General features: G+C 42.5%; 1 protein-coding gene and 1 long non-coding RNA gene across 10 annotated transcripts in view; one reads left to right on the forward strand and one right to left on the reverse strand.

The window, feature by feature from the left end:
• The window catches only part of TSPAN4 (tetraspanin 4), a 744385-nt gene that overhangs the window by 612701 nt on the left and 109342 nt on the right, over positions 1 to 22342 (forward strand). For all 9 annotated transcript variants that reach the window (XM_072985627.2, XM_078383668.1, XM_072985626.2 and 6 more), the window contains one exon: positions 8726 to 8917. In XM_072985627.2, coding sequence (XP_072841728.1) covers positions 8726 to 8917 — 192 coding nt within the window. The remainder of the gene's footprint in view (positions 1 to 8725; positions 8918 to 22342) is intronic.
• LOC144586047 (uncharacterized) lies at positions 3703 to 19371 on the reverse strand. Its single transcript, XR_013540751.1, has 2 exons — positions 14984 to 19371; positions 3703 to 14919 (listed from the first exon to the last, which is right to left on the reverse strand). It is a non-coding gene; the product is annotated as an uncharacterized LOC144586047 (long non-coding RNA).

Raw genomic sequence — 22342 nt, forward strand, 5'->3', positions numbered from 1 at the left:
CTCCCTGCCTCCCCGCCTCTCAGCTGTTCGGCACTGGGTCTCAGAGGCTTCCTGGGGCTTGCCCAGCATGGAAAAAGGCAGGAGAAAAAGGTGCTTTCCCCCTGCCTTTTTCATTGCTGGGCAAGCCCCAGGAAGCCTCTGAAAGCGGCACTTGCCATGGGGGGGCGCCCCCCGTGGCCACCACTGCTTTCAGAGGTCTCCCACCAGTCCTCCCTGCACCATTGGAGGACTGGCGGGGGACCTCTGGAAGTGATGGTGGCTCCCCGCCCCCCTGCCTCTCAGCTGTTCGGTGCTGCCGCTTTCAGAGGTCCCCCGCCAGTCCACCCAGCACCATCACAATGCCACTTGTGCCTCCTCATATATGTTCCCTTCAGGAGCTTTTCAGATAAACTAGCCTAAGACCATCTTCACTTTCACTTAGAAGGCTACAGGTGGGGTGGGAGGAAATGCATTTTTAGGATACCAAATCATTTTGCGCTCAAAATACAATGGTTGCAGTTCTCTGAAAGAAAACTGTTCCTTACCAAGAGATTGTGGACAAAGTTTAACTAATGATTTTAATAGAAAATATTTGGGGGGGATCTCCCCAGTCATAGAATGAACTATGTCTCTTGGTACTTTCGAAGGAGAGGGTTTTATAGCAAGCGAGTATCTTTGAGTGAGCAGCTCTGATTTTTATTTTAAAAACTGTCAGTGCATATAGTGAGCTTCAGGAGGTAGAGGAACGACTATATAGACTTATGAGAAGCAGAATGAGGCCAGCTAGTGTTACAAATGTTATTCATATCATGCCACTGGGAAAAAAATACTATAACTTTTTAAAAGTACTTTATTTTATGGTTGCTGTGGGTTTTTTGGGCTCTTTGGCCGTGTTCTGGACAAAGGACAGCACTCTGTGCTCTGAAGATGCCGGCCACAGAGACTGGCGAAATGTCAGGAAGAACAACCTTCAGAACATGGCTAAAGAGCCCGAAAAACCCATACCATTAGATCCCAGCCGTGAAAGCCTTCGCAAATACTTTATTTTACTTGGTAGTCAAAATCATTGTAGAATGTGCTCATACAAAATTGTGTAAAAAATTTTTACAGCTTAGTATTCTTTAACTAGAGTGCTTAAGTAGATGTAAAATGCAGCTCAAAATAAGAAAAAATCCATACGTCCCCAACACCCTATGTATAATGCATATCCAGGATTAACTAGGGTTTTATAGTGTTGTTGCAGGAAGGCGTACGTACAGCTAAATGTGCAGGGACTGCACTGTGTGAGGGGTCCTAATTTGTTAACATACCTGACAGCCATTGATTTGATGCATTTGCCAAACAATAAAAGCAATAAAAATCATTTAGGGGCACCCAAAACCATTAAAATGAACAATGAAACAATTTCTGGCATTGTATTATACAACACATTCAGCGCTAAAGCCTCCAATTGAATGCTTTTATTAGAAACAGCTTGGGATTACTTTATAATAGTGCAAAATCAATTGAAGTATATGCATTTTAGGTTTGAGTAATTTATTTTCTCACCTGTTTGAATCACCAAGAAGTTCTGATTCCACCAGTCGTTCCCTTAGCCCACCTCTGTATGTGTAGATGTGCATGCATGTGTGTAAAGGACTGAAGTCACTGTGTCTTTCATATATACTATAGAATCTATAGCTATACTACAGAATCTATCTGGCTGGATAGCTCAGTGGTTTGGGTATCTGGCTGCAGAACTAGAGGTTGGGAGTTCCAGGTTTCTACTGTGCATCCCAGAAGAGCCAGCCTGTGCCAGCTGCACAATTCCAGGAAGCTCCCGAGAAGAAGGGAAGGCTAAACAACTACTGAATATAGTGGTGCCTCACTTAATGTTTACCTCGTTAAACAACGAATCTGCTTGATGGTGAGATTTTTGCACTCGCTTTTGCACTCGCGAAATGATGCTTCTTTTGGAGCCAATCACATTTGCAGAGTACAGAATCTGAGTGTCAGTAGAAAAGTCCAGCGGTACCGATAAAAAATAATGAACTCTGTGTTAAATTATAAAACTGTATATAAGCACATAATAAGAGCTATAATGGATCACATTATGTAGTCCAACATTTTGTTTGCACATTGGTGAAACAGCTGCATAGCGGACGTCTACAAGCAGGGCATGAAAACATGAATACAACAGCATCTTCCCAACTCACATTTTCCAACAATGGGTATTTAGTTAGAGCATGCTGCCTCTTACGCTGGCAGTGATATATAGTCATCCTGACCAGAAGACCCTGAGGACCTTCACCCCCATGAATTCATCTAATCCCCCTTTAAAGCTGTCCACATTGGCAGCAAAGCTACATCTTGTGGCAGTGAATTCTGTTGTTTAACTATGCCCTTTATAAAAAAAATATACTTTTTTATCTGTCCTGAATCTCCTACCATTCATTTATGTTGGATGGTTCATGGTTCTTTTCTTATGGCTAAGGGTTTCACCCTATGTGGTTTCTCTTCACTTTTTCTAATTGTGTACACCTCAATCATGCCCCCTGCTTACCTGTCTTTTTCCTTTGCAAAAAATGTAGCCTTTCCTCCTAGAAAAGTTGTTCCAGTCCTTTGATCAAACAGTAAGCAATTTTTGCAAATTCAGAATATGTGAAAAACGTTGCCATCAGCTGAACCTGCTAGTATGTTTTTCAAAGAAAAATCCAGCACTGCTAAAACGAGGGCCCTCTCTGGCCTCTCAGCTTCCCCAGAGCAGCCCAGAAAAAGAGCTACTTACACAAATATCCTTGTTATCTTATCCCTCTAGGATCTAACCAGGGAATAAGGCTGAGGGAGGCGCATGGTGGTGATTGTGGTTGTGGCTGTGGCTGTGTGTCTATCGTAATTGTGTAGGGTAGAGGAGATGTCAGAAATAATTACTCGATACCAGCATTCAGAACCTGCTGCATTTTAATTCAAGGTGGGATAAATGCTGCTGTCATTAGGAAGCTAGCTGAAGATGTCACCTGTGATAAACAGGGTCTGTTTCACACGCTTCTTACAAAATCGATACAGGCTTGGTACTTATTCGCTAATATATCAGACCATCTCTACATTCACCTGTTTTTTGTCACTCTTTTGTTTCAGTAATTAGTGTCTCCTTTCACTACGACAATTTTGGGGCCTTCCAGAGGATGGTAAAGTTATCAAAACCAGCCCTGTTTGTAGCTTTGTTTTCTCATGGCAGCAAGCTCCGAAAACTGTCAGGAATCATTGTTTCATCACTCTTTCATTACCTGTTTGGCACAGCAAACAAGGAATAGTATGGAATTGTAAGGGACTGGGTGAACACCACATTAATAATGAAGTGTTCCCTATAAGCAGGCAAACAGAAGTCAACAGAGAAACTTTTGAAGGGGTACGTAGGGTGCAGCTACACATGATAAAATGGGAATGGATCCACTGGAAATTCATATCTGGAAAGTCAGATTTTCCTGGGTTAATTTGTTTCAGCGAAACACAGGAGTCAGCAGAAAGAGGGGACGAAACCAACCTTGGTTGCAGGTTGATAACCATCTGAATCCTCTCCTTCCCACATCCAGTGCCCGGGTTTACTTATTTCCCTCTTCTCTTCCCATTCTCTCTCTCTCTCTCTCTCTCTCTCTCTCTCTCTCTTTTCCCTTTAAAGACTTACTGTTCTAGTGCTAGGACAATTAAGTGACCTCTCTCTCTCTCTCTCTCTCTCTCTCTCTCTGTGTCTGTGTGTGTGTGTGTGTGTGTGTGTGTGTGTGTGTGTGTGTGTGTGTGTGTGTGTGTGTGTGTGTGTGTGAGAGAGAGAGAGAGAGAGAGAGAGAGAGAGAGAGAGAAGCAAGGAATCAGCAAAGAGAAAGGAGGAAGTTTTGAATTCAGCCTTTTCCCAACTTGTTAAAGTAATTCTGCTCTGCTACCCAGATTTGCTGGAGGCACAGTTACAGCAGAGGTACCTTCATTTGCACACTCTGTCAAGTCCTTGTTATTTTCCTCCCATTTAGCTACCTAGCTATCCTAACACTAGATTAGCAAGCTTTTACAATTAAGGGGAATAAAGAAAGAAACAGAGAAAGGGAAAATAGAAACAACCCCAGGCACCAGGTGTGGGGAGAAGAAAATTCAAAGGACATACAGTTTATCTACTGACCTGCCTCTGCCACTGATGCTGGTGTCAGGTGGAATGACTTTAAATGCAATGGCTCCAGACCCCTCCACACCAGCTCACATGATCACACTGGCGGAACTAATGCAAATGCATTCAATTCCACAAAAGTAGAAACCCCAGCAGTAGAGGGGAAAAAACACAGATTGGGGTGGGAGAACTCCAGGCTGATTCACATTGCTTTTTCAAGTAGTCAACAGAAAATAAAGGAAATCAGATAATGGTTGTTGTGGGTTTTTCAGGCTCTTTGACCATATTCTGAAGGTTGTTCGTCCTCACGTTTCGCCAGTCTCTGTGGCTGGCATCTTCAGAGGACAGGAGCAGGAACTCTGTGCTCACAGAGCACGGACAGAGTTCCTACTTCTGTCCTCTGAAGAGGCCACAGAGACTGGTGAAACGTCAGGAAGTACAACCTTCAAAACACGGTCAAAGAGCCCGAAAAACCCACAACAACCATCAGATCCTCGCCATGAAAGCCTTTGAGAATACATCAAATCAGATAAAATATGCAATATAAATATTTTAAGTCAGAAGAAAGCATATTGGATGAAACCCGGTTCTATTTCTATGGCCAAAATAACCGCAGAAAGCCACACTCTTCTGAGAAAGCCCAAAAAGTAAAGTGGTAGATTTCCTCAAAGCAGAGCAACACAGAGATATCTATCTGTGGACATGGAGTATCCTGAGCAGAGACTACCATCTGAGAAGAAGCCATGCTGTTCACTAATCTTCTCGTTCTCCTAAATCTTGAAGGATAATATCAGGAAAGGGCAACTCTTTTCTTAGGTCAGTAATTAGGGAAACAGCTATAGTTTAGTGGGAGAACACATTTTGTACATCTCCGGGAACTTGAGATAAAGCTAGGAAACACCCCTTGCTGAAACCTTGGAGAACTGCTGATGGTCAGTGTAGAGACACAGCACCTTGCTCCAAGCAGGGGCCCTATAGCATGTTGTTGTAAAGTCTTTTCTCAGAGCAAAATCTTGCGAGGATGGAGCAAGAGCGCCTGTAGGGGACTACCAATCATGCTTTTGTCGTTGTTATGTGACATCAAGTTTCCAGTTTATGGCAACCCTATGAAGTAGTGATCTCCGAAAGGTCCTGTCCATAAGAGTCTTACTCACGTGTTGCAAACTTCCTTCATTGAGTCAATTCATCTCATATCTGATCCTCTTTCTTTTCTGCCATCAGCTTTTTCCTAGCATTATTATCTTTTCCTGTGAGTCTTGTGCTGCATTCAAAGTGCAGTATCCTAAGATTAGTCATTTTTTGCTTCGAAAGAAAGTTCAGACTTGATTTAATCTAGCATCCACTTGTTTGCCTTCCAGGGGAAGATAGGCACAGCCCATTGTTTAAGAGAAGATCTAGAGGGAAATGTTGCCTGCACTCTGCAAAAGTACACTTTAGGCTTCAAAACAAAGCATAAATTCAAACCAGGAATAAAGGATGATGGCTATCTTTTTATTGAAAATAACTGAATACTTAAAACTATGTGTGAAATTATCTCTATATAATAAAGCCATATCTTCTCTTCTTTTTTTAGTGCTTGATCTTGAACCAACCTTTATTTTTTACAGCATTTCTACCTACGCTCTGCTTACAGTACTCCAAGATCACCTGCCATATTGTGGCCTCTTGGGTCTTTAGCCTTCCCCTCTCATCTTTTTGCATTTCAAGACGTCTGCATTTTCAAACCACATCATGTGTAGTGACCAGGTGTCTGGCTGCGGAGCCAGAGCGTGGGAGTCTGATTCCACACTCTGCCTTCTTGACAGGGGTTGGACTCACTGATCCGTAGAGTCCCCTCCAGCCATGCAGTTCTAAGATTAGTATGTCATTTTGGCTTTCAACAGCTAAACTAAGAACACGGCTGTTTATGGATCTAGCCATAGGCCTAGACGACCAGATGGTGAATGTGGCAAGGAGTGGTTCTGCATAGCTTATAGTAATGCACCAAGTGCTCCCATCCCTAAAGAAAACAGATTTGGCCCTGGAGGCACATATTTTGGTTATCTCATGCCCAGTCCACTGCATTGCACTGATTGTGTGTATAAGGCCTGCCATTAAGGAGAATCTGGAAATTTCGGTTTGTTTACATGCAGCAGCTAGGCTGCTGAATGGAGCTGGCTGTCAGGAGCAATGCTGAAACAGCTAAACTGGCTCCCAGTTTGTTCTGAATGGTAACTCAGATGGCTGCTTTAGTTTTTCGACCTGGGGGGGAGAGAAATCTGCCTTTTTCATTGTGATCCGGCTCACTTATTGCAATAATCAACAAAGGTCCTGTGGTGCTCCCCCCCATATGCACTTTACATCTGGGATGTGAAAGAGTAACTGGGATGAGGAAGAAAAGCTTTCTGGTGGCCTTGCTTTGGGACTCCTTGCCCCTAAAGGTCTACTTTACTCATGGTCTTCTATTAGAGGCTAAAGCTCTCCCTTTCTTCTGAAAGTGTATTTTGTTGTATTTGAACTGTTCATCACCTTCGCCTTTAAAAATTGGCTGGATTTGAACCTCTTAAAATTCAGAAATAAACATAAAATAAATATGGGTGAAATTCGTCATTCAGTTAACCTGAGCCCAGGTATTTAGGGTGTTAAAACATAGCAACAAGCATTTTCCAATTGTGCCTAGGACAAGACATTATCAATACTTTTTCTGGCCCATTTTGGGCCAGCTTAATCTTTTGGACCCTCTGAAATCTAATTTAGATAGTTATATTGCAGCATAAGATATAGAACTCTCTATTACAATGTAAGTGGGACACATTTACAATTTGTGAAAATTACTCGTATTCAATAAAATTCCTGTAATTAGCTTTAATTTGCAATCGCTGATGCTGGTTAGCAGTATTCATAGATTCTGCTGTATAAATCTGTTTTTAATCTTTTAAAGGTTGATTTGTATTACAGTATTTATAATTTTAAACATACTCATGTGTACACTGGGCAGTTGTGCAAATTAAGAACTAATACTGTTATTAATTAGACATGTGATATTAGTATTCATATCCCCGGGGATACAAATGCACATGTCGACACCACAAGTGGCTGGGGAAAATGGACCCTTCCTCCACCCCCGAACTGGCAGGTCCACTTACCGCTCGCTGCACAGTGCATGCAGCCAGCATCGTTCTTGTTGCACCGGTCTGAGAAGCAACCCAGCCAACACTTCCCCATCTCCCTGCACAGCCGACCACTCTGGTGAGGAGGCCGAATGACTTCCTGCTCAACTCTTGAGAGGTCGGCTGCGCGGGGAGGTGGGGAAGTGCTGGCTGGGCTGCTTCCCAGATTGGCATGGTGAGAACGAAGCTAGTGTGCACACCATGCAGCAAACAGTAAGTGGATCTGCCGGTTGTGGGGAGGGTCCAGTTTCCCCAGGCACATGTGGTGCCAGTATTCATGTCACCAGAGATATGAATACAAATATCCCATGTCTGTTAGTAATTATTACTGTTAGCCAAATCCAAGCCTCTACCCCCTAATAAATTTCTTTTAGACCAAGATGCTGCTTACTGTTCTGAAGGAGTTTAGCCTTCTCCATGCTTCTTTTTGTTCGTTCTAGCAGAGAAGGATTGCAGGGCCAGGTGATCCCCGTCTTTGTTACAGTTTCAGAGTAATTATGCACTTGAGAGAATAATTTTTTTGGACTAGAGTTCCCAAACTGTCCTAGCCAGCACAGCCACTGGTTGTAGTTCGGAAAAGCAACTTTGTCAAGCTTTGCACACAGCCTCTGCACCTGCCAGTGTGGCTCAATCGCTGCCTGTGATAGTCACATCTGCTTTGATTTCCATCTGTCCTTCTGGAACCACCACCACCCTCTCGCCCTTGACTGGGACTGAAAGTTAGGACACCCCTTTCTATCTTTCTGATTTCTAGGGAGGGAAATCTATAGTCTATGGAACTCTGCAGCACAAGACAAACACATGCCATGGGTCAAGGTAAAGGTGATAAACGGTGAGAGAGCTGCAAGCTCTTCTTTCCTTACACAGACGCACTCCAAATTTCCAATATCTGAACAGCCTAAATTATTCTGTGGATCCTTTTTCGTCTCCAGCTATAACTGAAATTCATTAGCTCTCTCAGCGTGTGCATATCCTTTAAGCGAAATATGTCAGTTTGAGCAAAGGCACTCTGTTGAAATCCTTGAACTTAATTTGCAATCCCAGCTGTGCGGCAGGCTTTCTTCTTGCGAGGCTGGTCCAAGGGATTTCAATCTCTTGCCATAGAAAGGAAGAGCAGAGCCCTTCTGGTGCTTCCTGCTCCTTCCCTCCCCCATTTCCCCACCTCATGCGAAGGCTTACAGTTTCAGAAACACTCACTATGTCAGCCGCGACACCGTCTTCATGTCAGTTGCAACTGTGTGTGTCATCGTTTCTACATGATGTTCTGAGCCACGTGCATGGGATGTTTTCACTGCACAGAAATAGACATCATTATAAGAATCATCACAGCTTTATTGTGAACTTCATGAATATTACTGCTTCTGCTAATGATTATGATGATGGATAGTGGGTAGTGATGATTAACATAATAGCTTTCTTGGCTGTGTGACTATCTCATCTTGTTTCTGTTTGTTTTTTTTTCTAGCTGGGAGGCTGCGGGATCCTTGGAGTCGGCATCTGGCTAGCTGTAACTCAAGGGAACTTTGCCACTCTCTCTTCTTCCTTCCCTTCGCTGTCAGCTGCCAACCTGCTGATCATCACAGGGACTTTTGTAATGATCATTGGCTTTGTGGGGTGCATAGGAGCAATCAAAGAGAACAAGTGCCTCCTGCTCAGTGTGAGTATAAAGCAAGCTCTATCTACTATTTCTGTGTTTCCTATAAGGTAACATTTCCTGCTCTTTTTTTAACCTTAGGTCATCTTAGGTTAAAAAAATTTCTCCCCCTAGTGGTAGAGTACGTATTAACCAGCTTTGCATTAGTTCCTATGGGAACTAATGCTTCAATGTATGAACACACCTCTATATAACAAAAAAACAGCCAGAACGGATTAATTGGTTTTCAGTCCATTCCTATGGGAAATTTTGCTTCAACTTATGAACGTTTCAACTTAAGAACACCATTTCAAAACGGATTAAGTTCTTAAGCAGAGGTTCCACTGTAGTTTCTATGGACAGAAAAGAGCAGATACGGATTAAATGGTTTTCAATGCATTCCTATGGGAAATGCAGATTCAACATAAGAACTTTTCAACTTGAGAACCACCTTCCAATACGGATTAAGTTCTTAAGTAGAGACCCCACTGTATTAATTTCCAACATATTCTTAACATTAGATATAGCAAGCCCTAATGGCTAAATGCCTATATGAATGGTAGAAAAATACACATGAATGTAAGACACTAGTTGTGTATAATATAGGATGGCTGAAATCCAGTAATGTCACAACTAAAGTAGGCATGTTGAATGATTGGTGGCTTTGGGATTCAACTGTGCAAGTTCCATTAATTCAGTGGGCCTGCTTTAGATGCGACTGACTACTAACTTTGAGCCAATAGTTAGGATTAACCTATCATGGATAAATGAGATAGCTGCAGATATGCATCTAGAGTAGCCACCAAGCTGACAAAATGGCAACTTAAACCAAATCTATTGGACTTTAAACTAGATAATGCAACGTTTAAAGGCTCATAACTTTTAAGATGCAAGCATTAATCTAATCAGCTTCCCTCTTTTTAAAAAGAAAAGAAAATCTACCTTTGGTGTCAGAGCTTGCTGAATAGCTGAATGCACTGGAGCGTGGGAGTTTAATACCCCATGTGCCTCCTGGGAGAAAAGCTATCCTGTGTGGACTTGGGCAAACTGCATAGACCCAGGGCACCACCAGAATGAAGGACTGCACTTTTAGTGTTTGTATGTATAAGTTTGTATGTATAAAAACCTTGCCATAATTGACTTCATGGCAGATAATTATTATTCCTTTTGGCAACAAGCATAACCTGCAGTCCATAGAGAGCTTTCTAGCATTATGTAGTTTATTTTGCCACTGGGATTAGTTTAAAAATCATAATGAATTTCTGTACTTTGATGGGGGAAAATATACTCTCCATCAGATGGATCTCCTTTCTCTTCATTACCTAGGCAGCTCTGATTCGGCCCAATTAAACTCATGCAGTGTTACTTCTTGATATAACTGAGTTTGATCCTTTGTCCCATCTCTCAAGAAAATGACACAAATAAGTTTTTAAAAATGCTCCTAGATCTGTTCAGTCAGCTTGGTGAGGTTATATAAACAGAGATAATTTTGAAGTCTCTGTGTGGAGATTATTCCTATAATTCAGATTTGTAGGGTCTTTTAAAGAAGGTATCTTAGAGGGGACTATTCATTCATTTGCTGCAAAGAACTAAGGTTCCGTATAGATACCCTATAGTGCTTTTCAAATATGCTTCAAGGCAGATTTTGTTAAAATTACTTTTTATCTTGCAACTCACAGAACCATAGTCACAATGCTGACTGGAATATTTGGCAAAGTACTGTATACTCAAAATTCCAAGTGGGAATACTACTGTGATACAGTGGATAGAGTGGCAAACTAGGAGAAGGCCTGAGGTAAAATCCCCCTTCAGCCATTAAAACTTACTGAGTGTTGGTTAAACCTTAGTTATATCACTAATTTGAAGCTCTGTTAGGATTGCTATAAGTCAGTTCCAATTTGACAGGACATAATTTGTTGTTTAGTCATTAAGTCATGTCCAACTCTTCATGACCCCATGAACCAGAGCACACCAGGCCCTCCTGTCTTCCACTGCTTCCTGGAGTTTGGTCAAATTCATGGTGGTAGCTTCGATGATACCATCCATCCATCTCATCCTCTGTCGTCCCCTTCTCCTCTTGCCTTCACACTTTCCCAACATCAGGGTCTCTTCCAGGGAGTCTTCTCTTCTCATGAGATGGCCAAAGTATTGGAGCCTCAGCTTCAGGATCTGTCCTAGTAGTAAAAAAAAAAGTGATTTTACTAAGCTCATCCCTCAGATTCTTTAGATACCCATCAGAGTTCCTTAGTAAAATGGCATTTGTGACTGTATCTCCACTGAAATCTTGCAAACCTAAATTAGTCATGATTAATTCATCCTGTTGATTGAATGAGAACAAAGCCTAGCTGAACGTAACTCGAATCCTGCCTGATGTTGTATTCTAGGAAAGTATTTTTTAAAAAACCCTCTGCCTTTCTGGCCTACATTGAAAGTTTCCCTTCTCTTAAAAAGGAAAAGAAAAGAAATGTAGCTTGCAATGGAAATGGAAGGAGGAAAATAAAATTTGAGTAGAATGTATTTAGCGTATCAACCAATGTAGGAGAAAGTTTGAGCTATTTTGTTATGTTGGATTTAGAGATCAAAAGAATTATTTTCTGGGAAATGGGAAAGATTGGGCCAGATCTGGCTAAGGGCCACTCTTCTATTCTCTGTTGTGGAGTTATATGGTTGTGTTGTTATGTTCATAATGCATTTCAAAAGCATCTGGAATTAAGGAAATACAGTTTTCTGGGAATATTTTTAGACACATTTTTTAAAAAATTCTGATTTGGACCCAGTTCTAGTGTATAGTGAGGGAACAGATTTCCTCCCTCTCTGATCAAGCTGCCCCTCAAGTCTCACATGTCTGAAATACCTCCTTGTCTTTTGAAGAGGCAGGGAAGAGAATAGAACCGAATGCTACTTTTCATTCCAGAGCAGTCATTCACGTTAAATCATTCCAGTCAGCACAATTTAGAGCAGGCTGAAAGCTAAAGATGAGAGGCTGAAGAAAGTCAGCTTTAAGGCAATTTTGTTCTCATTGTTTCTTGATTTTCTTGAAGTATGGCACACCTTAAATTGAACTTTGCCATATCTGAGAGAAGAGCTGTCATCTTCTCCTCCTGTGCCTAGTGTGCTACATTTGTATGAGAATGTTGCTTTCACATCAGTGTGGTGTATGTGCTTCTGGTACAACAGAAATAATTCCAAGAAATTACTAGGGGTACACATAAACAGATTCCTGTAACCCAGTTGCATAGATATTATCATGCAAGTCCAAAGGAAGCCTCCGTGCAGGGCATAAGCCTACTGTTGTAAGTACATGATAGCAAATATGGTATAATGGAGACAGTATTGGATCAAGCATCAGGCAATCTGGGTTCCAATCCTTGCTTAGCCATGGGAACTCAATGGTAAATTATGACTTGAACATCTTGCATAGCTTAAAAACCCTACTCGGTTTGCCAGTGTGATACAGTGGATAGAGTGACAGACTAGGACTCCAGAGAAATCTCCACGTGGTCACAAAAACTCACTGGGAGAGTAAAACTAGTAAAAGTGTTCCTTAAATATCCAACTTACCTTGAAAGTCTTCTTAGGGATGCTAAGTCAGTCCTGACTTGGGGACACAGAACACATACACAGGTTTGCCGCAAGTTGGAATTGATTTGACAATACATAACACACACATATGTGTACAGTATATAAGCTACATAGAAGTAGCTTTTGAATATGATGCAGGTGTGCTGGAATTGTGTCTTTCAAACCCTAACATGATTTCCAGCTAGAGTGATGTATCACCTGTGACATGTAGTTTAGTCTTGATTGGAGGCCATGCTAACTGCGGCTGACCGTTTTACTCCAGCCTCTTCCAAGGAGTTCACGTTGACACATATGAGGACATCTGCTTGATCCTTGCAAGTCCGTGAGGTCAATCAGATTGAGAGATGCTGATGTACCCACTGTCACATAGTAAACATGGCTAAATGGGGATTTGGGTCTTCCAAGCCAAAATGCAGCATCTGATGTGCCGCATGCCCTTGGTGGCAGTCTTGTTTAGTTAATGACAGATCCCCATTCTTAACTAGACACTTCCCGACCCATTCATCACAAGCAATGGAGTTCTTGTTTTCATACCATTATAGCATTGAGATGGGGACTTGTCAGCCATCTAGTCTAGCCTTTTCCTTGATGCAAGACAGCCAAGCTGGAGCCACTCCATGAGGTGGCTGTCCAGCTTCTGTTTGAAATCCCAGGTATGGGAGAGCTCTCTCCTCTACCCGCTATGACTGGTTACATGATTGAGCTGTTTATTTGTCCACTAGGTCAAGCCACCTCAATAGCCCTAGTCAATTATTTAATGCATGATCGGAGCCCACACACAATAAGAAAGTGTGGTAGCTCTTCCACTTCTGTTGTCAACTCAGTCACAAATACAAAATAGTCTGAAGATAAGGGAGCTGCCTGTTACAGAGCAACCATTCCAAGTGAAACAGAATCCCAGTTTGGGGGGGGGGCAGGCTGGAGGGTTGAGGGTTGTGGCTGTCATGGAGAAGCTAGTTGTATAAAACCAGCCTCCTTCTCTTGAAACAGTTTTGCTATTAAGATTAAAATTAGAATGGAGGGGGTGGAGCTAACGCACATCGTGTGTGGACTCCACATGCAAAATAAATGACTGGATAGGGCTCATATGTCTGGCTTGTAGCATGCTCCTTCAGTATTTATTCTTGTATAGCCAATTAAAAATGTAATGAGTTGTGGCACCTGAGAGACAGGCCAATTTATTTCAGCATGAGGTTTCATAGATCACAATCTCTTCCTCAGACACATGTATTTCATGTCAGCCCCTATTTAACAATCAAGGAGTTTCCATGGTTTAGATTTTTAGGTATATCTCAAGCTTGAAGTCTCATGAATGGGTTTTTAGTTAGCTGCTTTTAAAAAAGATGTGCACATTTCATAGGCTACCGATACGAGACATATCTATAGAGGGAGTATAAGAAATGAATATTCTTGGGAAAGACACCTGAGAAGCATTCTGTTTCCATTACTGTGCTTTACAGAAGAACTGACATCTCAAAGTCTACCAGGGGTAGGAGATTAGTTTAGTAACTTGTTAAAAAATGTAAGAGAAAATGATCAGAGGCTATCCTGGGAATGATTTTCTGTCAATATCTTTTTCAAACAAGATATTAATCCTTGTCTAGTGTTTCAGCTTCTGTTGCCTTAATGACTTCAGGCTGAAGCCCCAGGAAGGGGAAAAAACAGTTATATCTACAACTTAACTGGAACCCAACACCTGCAAAGCATAAGCTCAATGGCAGAGCATAGATTCAGTGGTACCTCGCTAGACAACGACCCCGTTAAATGACAAATCTTCATAATGATGACTTTTTGCGATTGCTATAGTGATTCACAAAACAGTTATTCCAATGGGTGATTTTCACTTGATGTTTTGGTCCGTGCTTCGTGGACCATTTATTCACAGGACAACTATTTCTACAGCTGATCGGCAGCTTCGCAAAATGGCTGCCCTATGTTTTCGGGACCCATGCTTTGCAGGATAGCTATTTTTACAGCTGATCAGCACTTTGCAAAATGGCTGCCCTATGGGCAATCTTCGCAAAATGACAAGGTATTTTCCCCATTGGAATGCATTAAACGGGTTTCAGTTCATTCCAATGGGGAAATGGTTTTCGCATGACGATGATTTAGCTAAACAGCAATTTCTATGGAATGGATTATCTTTGTCATGCGGGGGTATATCTGTGAAGAATCTCAGTCATCCAGGTGAGGTTATCTGGAAGTTGAGTCATGGCGACTGGACTTCGTATTAGGTGGAAACCTTTCATTACTCATTCAAGTAGCTTCTTCATTCTGAGAAGAGTTGGTAGGAGACACCTGAACTATTCCCCACATTGGTTTCACTTCCCCCTGATCTGAATAGGTTTGTTAGATCAGTGGTTCTTAACCTTTTTGAAAGAAACGCCCCCTTGAGCCATTGAGTAAGTTATCATCGCCCCCTCCCTGAGGTGATGATATCTTACCTACCTACCTACCTACCTACCTACCTACCTACCTACCTACCTACCTACCTACCTACCTACCTACCTACCTACCTACCTACCTACCTACCTACCTACCTACCTACCTACCTAGTCTCCCTCCCCACCTGGGTGCGAGGCAGTGCTTCACAGGGCAAGGATGAGGACCCAAGAGACCCTTTCCTTCCACCCGATCCACACTCAGTGCTCCCTTAAAGGAGACGTGGCAGGTAGAAAGAGCTGGATCATCTGGCAGCGGCAGCAGCACTGGATCTACTGCCAGCACTGCGGCTGCAGTCGCCTTCACAGGTTTGGCTCGCTCCAGCGCCCCCCTACCACCCCCTTCTGTACTTTCGCCCCCACACCGCCCCTTTTCGTTCTACCGCCCCCCTGAAAAATGAAATCACCCCCTGGGGGGCATTATTGCCCACGTTAAGAACCACTGTGTTAGATGAACAAAGGACTGGGAATGAGTGAAATCCCACTTCTGCAGTCCTTCTCCACCTATTGTCATGGGTCGTTAATGGTCATTAACAATGGTTAAAACGCTATACTGCAGCCAAAACCATGCTCACAACCTGGGGTTCAATTCCAGGTAGCCGGCTCAAGGCTGACAGCCTTCTATCCTTCCGAGGTCGGTAAAATAAGTACCCAGCTCGCTGGGAGGGCAAAGTGTAGCTTGCATAATTAACTTGTAAACCGCCCAGAGAGTGCTTGAAACACTATGGGGTGGTATATAAGCAGCATGCTTTTCTTTGCTTTGCTTTGGTCTTTCTGGTGGGTGTGGTCCTGATCTTTCTGGGGATAGATGGAAGGGCAGCCTGATAAATGGGAGACAGATTGCATCTAAGGCCTCCACCCCTCTTGAGTGAGGGATTTTCTACATGCACTTTTATGGCCTCGTGTACTCTGAGGTGAGTGAAGAGCTTTACTCCAAGAGTGCTGTTCTCCAAGAAGAGTGGAGAACTGAAGAGTAGGACTTCCGTTTTGATTTCTTCTATCCTGAAGAGATCTAGAGGTGGAAACTGGAGAATAGATCCTGCTCAACACTTCTCCTCCTCCTCCTTCTTTGCCTTTGATATCAGCAATTGATAAAGCAATTCTTTAGGATACTGTAGCTGTGGATTTCCTTTTCGTCGGTTTTGCTGTGCTGCAGCAATGCACAGGTGGGAGAATTTTGTGTTAAACGTTGTGCCCCTTTCTTTTCAGTGTGTCAAGTTTATATGTAAGAAGAATTAGCTGTGCCCCACTTCTTGACTATACAGTGACTTTGCTCATAGTGGTGTCCCAACACTTCTTTGCCTTTTCCTGTCTATTATTTCCGCCGTATAGACAGCCCTGTTGAAGTGGCATCCTGGATACCACTGAAGAATCACATTCCATTTCTTGCACCCATGTTGAGTTAGAGTTGTTGATTTCCCTTCCACAGGATGGCTAGTGTTGGGCATGGAGTGGGAAATACATAATTCAAAGCCCTGCTCAGCCATGATGCTCACTTTCACACATTGTTGTCTTATATCACAACCCATCTCAACTTTGTTATGAGGCCAAAGATTTCATATTTGAAATCTACTTCCTTGATCTCACAAAAAACAGCATCATGACTCTTCCACTAATTCCCATCTTAACCTAGTCATAGTCATAGTAGTACTTCTCTCTGTTGAGAGAAGTACCACTTCTCTCTGTTGAGAGAAGTACCACTTCTCTGTTGTCTCAGTTTCACTACTGGAACATAAACCCTTCTGTGTTCTTATCATCCATATGTTAGTTGTTTTATGAGATCCATCCTTGTGGCCGTGAATCTCTTCAGGAGCATCACACCGTTTTTTTGACTGAGGCCAGAATGTTAGCTTCATTCTGCTGTAGAAGAAATGGCGACAGTGAAGCTTCAGAAATTACTTAAGAGTATATCTAAATGGTAGTTGTGAACATTTTCCTTAAAAAATACCTTAGTGATAGTTGTTGTGGACTGTTTACTGTATCTATTACACAGAAAGAAAGGCTCTCTTTGCCCATGCTTTTTCCTCTTTAGATCTTCACCCTTGGAGCTGTGGCTGTTGGCATATATGAAAAATGACCCTAGTGCTGCTGAGTTTGGTTACCTTAGACTATGCTAACTGGTAGCAGCTGTTCAAAGTTTTAGAAGAGACTTAATGCCTACCTGCAGATGCCACAGATTTAACTTGGTGCTTTTTGCATGCCAAGTTTGCGCCCTCCCCTAAGCTATGGTCAGTGAAGAAAGAACAAACCACTTTCTATGGATAATTACACATGGACCTTCTCGTTGCATGGCAATTGAAGTGTACTAATTGACCCGCTCATTATCTAGATTCTTTCCATACTTCCTCTTCTTCTGCTTTCTCCATTTAGAGAGGCAATTGTCTGAAGCTCATTTTTCACAGCGCAGACAAAGCAAGAAGCATCCCCCCATGTTCTTCTCATTTGTTTTAATTAGTAGACTGAGTCATGGTTGAAGGCTCAAACAAGGAGATGTAAATTAAGATATAAAACCCAAGAGTTCATGTTTTCTCCCCCTTTTCAGCTTCTCTTACCCTATTTTCTCTGATCAGAATAATACATGGCGACCTCAAAAGTTTGAGGATTTGAAGTGCAGTTCTAATTGTCAGCCGTATTGTTAGAAGTCTGAGTTGGTAACATCTTGTACAATGTGTGGTACATTTGAGGATCAACTGTTTGTTATTTCAGAGGGAAGAACAGAGTGTCCAAAAATGAAAAAATCCTTGGGAAAAATTGAGTGGGTATTAACTGTTCATTTTTTTTAATAGGCTACTCACCACCCTCTTGGTAGTTTCTGAAAGTCATCTACCTGCCATAAATGCTTTATGCTTGAACAAAGAGCTGATTCCTGTATAATTATCTCTGGTTTCATTATCTGGGGAAAGCCAAGCAGGCAATTATGATCTGCAACCTTTAGCTTGTAAACTCCACTACCCATTGGTGAAAAACCCAGCAGCATCTTGGAAGAATTTCTCTGGAAAGACCAGTCCCTTGTTGGCATAATTTCTAAGTCCAGAATTGCAAAATGATGCAACCAGGTCAGAGATCATAATGGCCAGTTTCTTGAACCTTTCACTTCCTGATTCAGAGGAGCATAGTTTATCTCTGTGCAAAAATCCAGAACCTCTTTTCCCCAAGTGTTTTCTTTGATATATATATTACTTGCTGTGAAGTGTTGTATACTTATTACTTCCTTTCAAGCTTGGCTTTATCATTGACTCTAGCATATAATCAAGGCAATTTGCAGCATCAAGACTGGTGTTTTTCCATACTTTTCATGAAAAAGCATTGAGGTTTTTAAAGCTTTCATTAACGTATAGGTGATAAGCCATCTTCCTCTTGCTTAGCATCTGGTCCTCTAAATCTTGTTTCTGCAACAAGGTATCCTTCTAAAGTTCTTTGAAATGGCTTGTTGGAGCAGGTATCCTGCCCAAATCTGATACTCACTTCTTTGCTGTAGTGGAGTAGAACCTAAAGCCTTTGATTTCCTGGTTTAGTTATATTGCCCTGAATGCTTGGGATGGAAGAAAGATCTCCTCTTGCATACAGAAGCAGATGGTGCAACACTTGTAATCTCATTCAGATCACACTTTCAGACAGCTGACCTGCAGACTCTTCCCATCCAGGGGAGGGCTTGTCCTAAGGGATGATGCTAATGCTAGTTCTCTCTTGTTTTTTTTTTAAGTCTACTATTCTATGCTCTGGCTTAACTAGAAAAAAACTGTGTTGAGCTTGTTTCGGAACATGACAGAGAGCTGTGGCTTTGATATTCTATGACATTTTATTGACTAGAACCTGTTTCCTTCCAAAAGTCATTAAAATGTTGGAAATACTATAAAATGCCAATTAAATTTACAATCTGACATAGAGTACATGGAACCACGTCTCCATTTCTAGTTATACAAACCAATTATAGCACATGATTCATGTTAGAAGCTCCAGTGAAGAGGTTTAGATTTGCTAACTTAAGAAAAAGATCTCAGTTTATCAGCCATTTGCATTTTAGAAACACTGGATTGCCTTTATTAACTGGTAGAACATGATATAGAGCTTATGCTGTAGCATCTTCTCTAGTGTGCAAGGCTCATAAGACCAATTATGTATTTCTAACCTGGTCTGATGGTCCCCTGCTATTTTCTAATCTCCAACCACCAGCCACACTGTGCTTAGCCTTTGGCAGTGCACAAATATTTCATATTGGTCTGACAAAGACATGTATCATTCTCACTGAATTATTGTGGTTAGGTTTCAAACATGCAAGACATGATGAAGTAAACCTGTCTAAACCCTATTTTGTCATACTCCAGGTGGAGACCTTACATAGTTTGGCGGCAGACGAAATTAGCAATTATAGGCCCGTCGCCAATGTTTCTTTCATGAGCAAAGTGGTTGAGAGGGTGGTGGCCGATCAGCTCCAGGCTCACCTGGACGAAACAGATGCCCTGGATCCATTTCAGTCGGGCTTCAGGCTGTGCCACGGTACTGAGACGGCATTGGTCGCCCTGTACAATGACCTGTTGAGGGAGGCCAACAGGGGCAAAATCTCCCTGCTGGTCCTCCTCGACATCTCGACGGCCTTTGATACCGTCGACCACGGTATCCTCCTGGGGAGGCTCTCTGAGTTGGGAATTGGTGGCTCGGCACTTGCCTGGCTCTGTTCCTTCTTGGGGGACCGTCCCCAGAGCGTTCAGCTTGGGGAGAGCGCCTCGGCCCCGTGGAGTCTCAATTGTGGGGTTCCACAGGGGTCGATTATCTCCCCAATGCTGTTTAACATCTATATGAGGCCGCTGGGTGGGGTCATTAGGGGATGTGGGGCTTCGTGTCATCAATATGCCGATGACACCCAGCTCTACATCTCCTTTTCACCAACTGCAGGTGATGCTGTCCTTTCCCTTCAGCGTTGCCTGGGGGCCGTACTGCAATGGATGCAGGAGAACGGACTGAGGCTGAATCCGGATAAGACGGAAGTTCTGAGGGTGGGTGCCCCCGTGGTAGGTGGCTTGGGTGGCTCTCTCACATTTGGGGGGACCACCTTGGCCTCAAAGAGTGGGGTCCGCAGCCTCGGCATATATTTGGACCCGACGCTCACCATGGAAACTCAGGTGGCATCGGTAGTCCGCACCGCATTTTTCCATCTTTGGCGGATTGCCCGGCTGCGACCCTATCTCGACATGGGGGCGCTCACTACCTTGGTGCATGCGCTCGTAATCTCAAGATTGGATCACTGTAACGCGCTCTACGTGGGGCTGCCTTTGAGGCTGACACAGAAACTTCAGGTGGTGCGGAATGCGGCGGCCAGGCTCCTTACATTAGTGAGAAAATATCAACACATCTCTCCAACGCTGGCCGCATTGCATTGGCTGTCCATCTGTTTCCGTGTCAACTTCAAAGTTTTAATGCTTACTTATAAGGCCCTAAACGGTTTAGGACCTCGATATTTGGCGGAACGCCTCCTCCCACCAAGGTCTACCCGGATCACCCGCGTGAGTCAGGAGGTGAGGCTGAGGAGCCTGACGCCGAGAGAGGCCCGGAAGGAGAAGACACGAAACCGGGCCTTCTCGGTGGTGGCTCCTCGCCTCTGGAACAATCTCCCTCTGCCGATTCGCACGGCCCCCATGCTGGGCACCTTTAAAACCCAATTAAAAACATGGCTGTTTATTCAGGCCTTCCCTCCAGCCAACTCTTGATTTTTTCTTACTTTTCCTTTTTATTTTTACTGCTGTTCTTGTTTGATTATTATGTATTTGTCTATGTTTTATTATTTGATTTTATATTTGGAAGCCGCCTAGAGTGTTCCGGTGGGCCAGATAGGCGGGGTATAAATAAATAAATAAATAAATAAATAAATAAATAAATAAATAAATAAATAAATAAATAAATAAATAAATAAATAAATAATGGCTGAAATCCTGTTGGTGGAGCTGTGCTGTGAGAGGACGATGCCATCAGCTGCAGCCATGCTGTGGCCATTTGGGGGCAATAAAAAGCTTCCTAGAATACACACACACACACACACACACACACACAGAGAGAGAGAGAGAGAGAGAGAGAGAGAGAGAGAGCATGATTCAAGGATCACTGTGAATTCCTTTCATCCTGGGGCAGCCTCCAGGAGCCATAGAACAGTAGGGGAAATGATTTCAAGATGGAACATCACAGCTGCTGATCCTGAATGTGAGACTCAGACTGGCAGTGGTGATTTTCCAGCTTTGAATCATTTCCCCTTCCATTCTGCAGCTCCCAAAAGCTACCCTAGGCCAAAGGGAATTCCTAGGTATCTGAGAGGAGAGGTTCTAGGGAGTTTTATATTGACTTGAAACAGCTGCAGTACAGCCACAGCTAGTGGTGTCACCCTCGTTGCACAGCATGAATCTGCGAGACAAGATTCCAGCCCTTGAATAATGCTTACCGATCATCATTATCATCACTGTTGTCATCATCATCCCTATACACAGAAAGATGGAATTCTAGGGAGGAAAATGGTTCATGTGCTTAAAATTACAATCAGCCCTTTTTCACACTATCTAGTTTTCATACCTGCAAAACTTGTCTTATTGTTTGTTAGAATGAATGGATGGATGACTGAGCCATCTGCAGGGAAGGTGAGTGTTCAGGAAGTAAAGTAGCTTAATTTTTTATTCCCATTTTAGTTTCAGACATTTAAGAAAAAGTTTTTATTTTATTTGGTTTTTTTTTAAAAGTTCCCAACTACTTCCCATGAATAAAAATTATCCCCTTTATCAGATTGTCTTTCTGGAAGTTTGTCATCACCAAACAGTGACAGCAAACTCTTCAGTGAGTTCTGATTATTAGAGAACTAACTGTCAGTTAAGGATGTAATGAATAATCACAAATGTTCTCCTTCTCAACTGCTAATTGAAATATCCCCTTTAAAAAATGGAACACTGCTGCCGTTATATGAAAGCAAACAAATAGGCACATTTTTTTCATCACCAGCAGCATAGGCAAGCCCCCTGGGTTTTGCACAAAAATGTTCATTTTGCATTGACTTTTTTTACTTTTTGCATGTAATAGATTTTCTACAAAAAAATATAGATTTTGGTGCAAACCCCTCTTCTATAATTTTTTAGTAAGAGAGATGCAAAACACACACACAAAAAAATTTTTTTTGCACAACCCCCTTTGACTCTTACCCAGCAGGAAAATAGCTTTTGACATGGTCTAGAGGGGCGGGGTAAAAATCAAATTAATTAATTAATTAATTTGTTTCCAGAAAGAACAAAAATGGAAAGACTTGTGTTCCTTTTGGCCCAGACTAGAATGGTGTCACCCATTTCATAAAAAGCATGGGTGTACAGTGCTGCTTGCCTGTCTTCCTGCCTGCCTGAGAAGAGAAATTTACATATGAGTAGAAATGTGGGCCTGTGGACTACTGTACTTTCTCTTT

Source organism: Pogona vitticeps, chromosome 1 (assembly GCF_051106095.1).
Source record: "Pogona vitticeps strain Pit_001003342236 chromosome 1, PviZW2.1, whole genome shotgun sequence".
Taxonomy (NCBI): domain Eukaryota; kingdom Metazoa; phylum Chordata; class Lepidosauria; order Squamata; family Agamidae; genus Pogona; species Pogona vitticeps.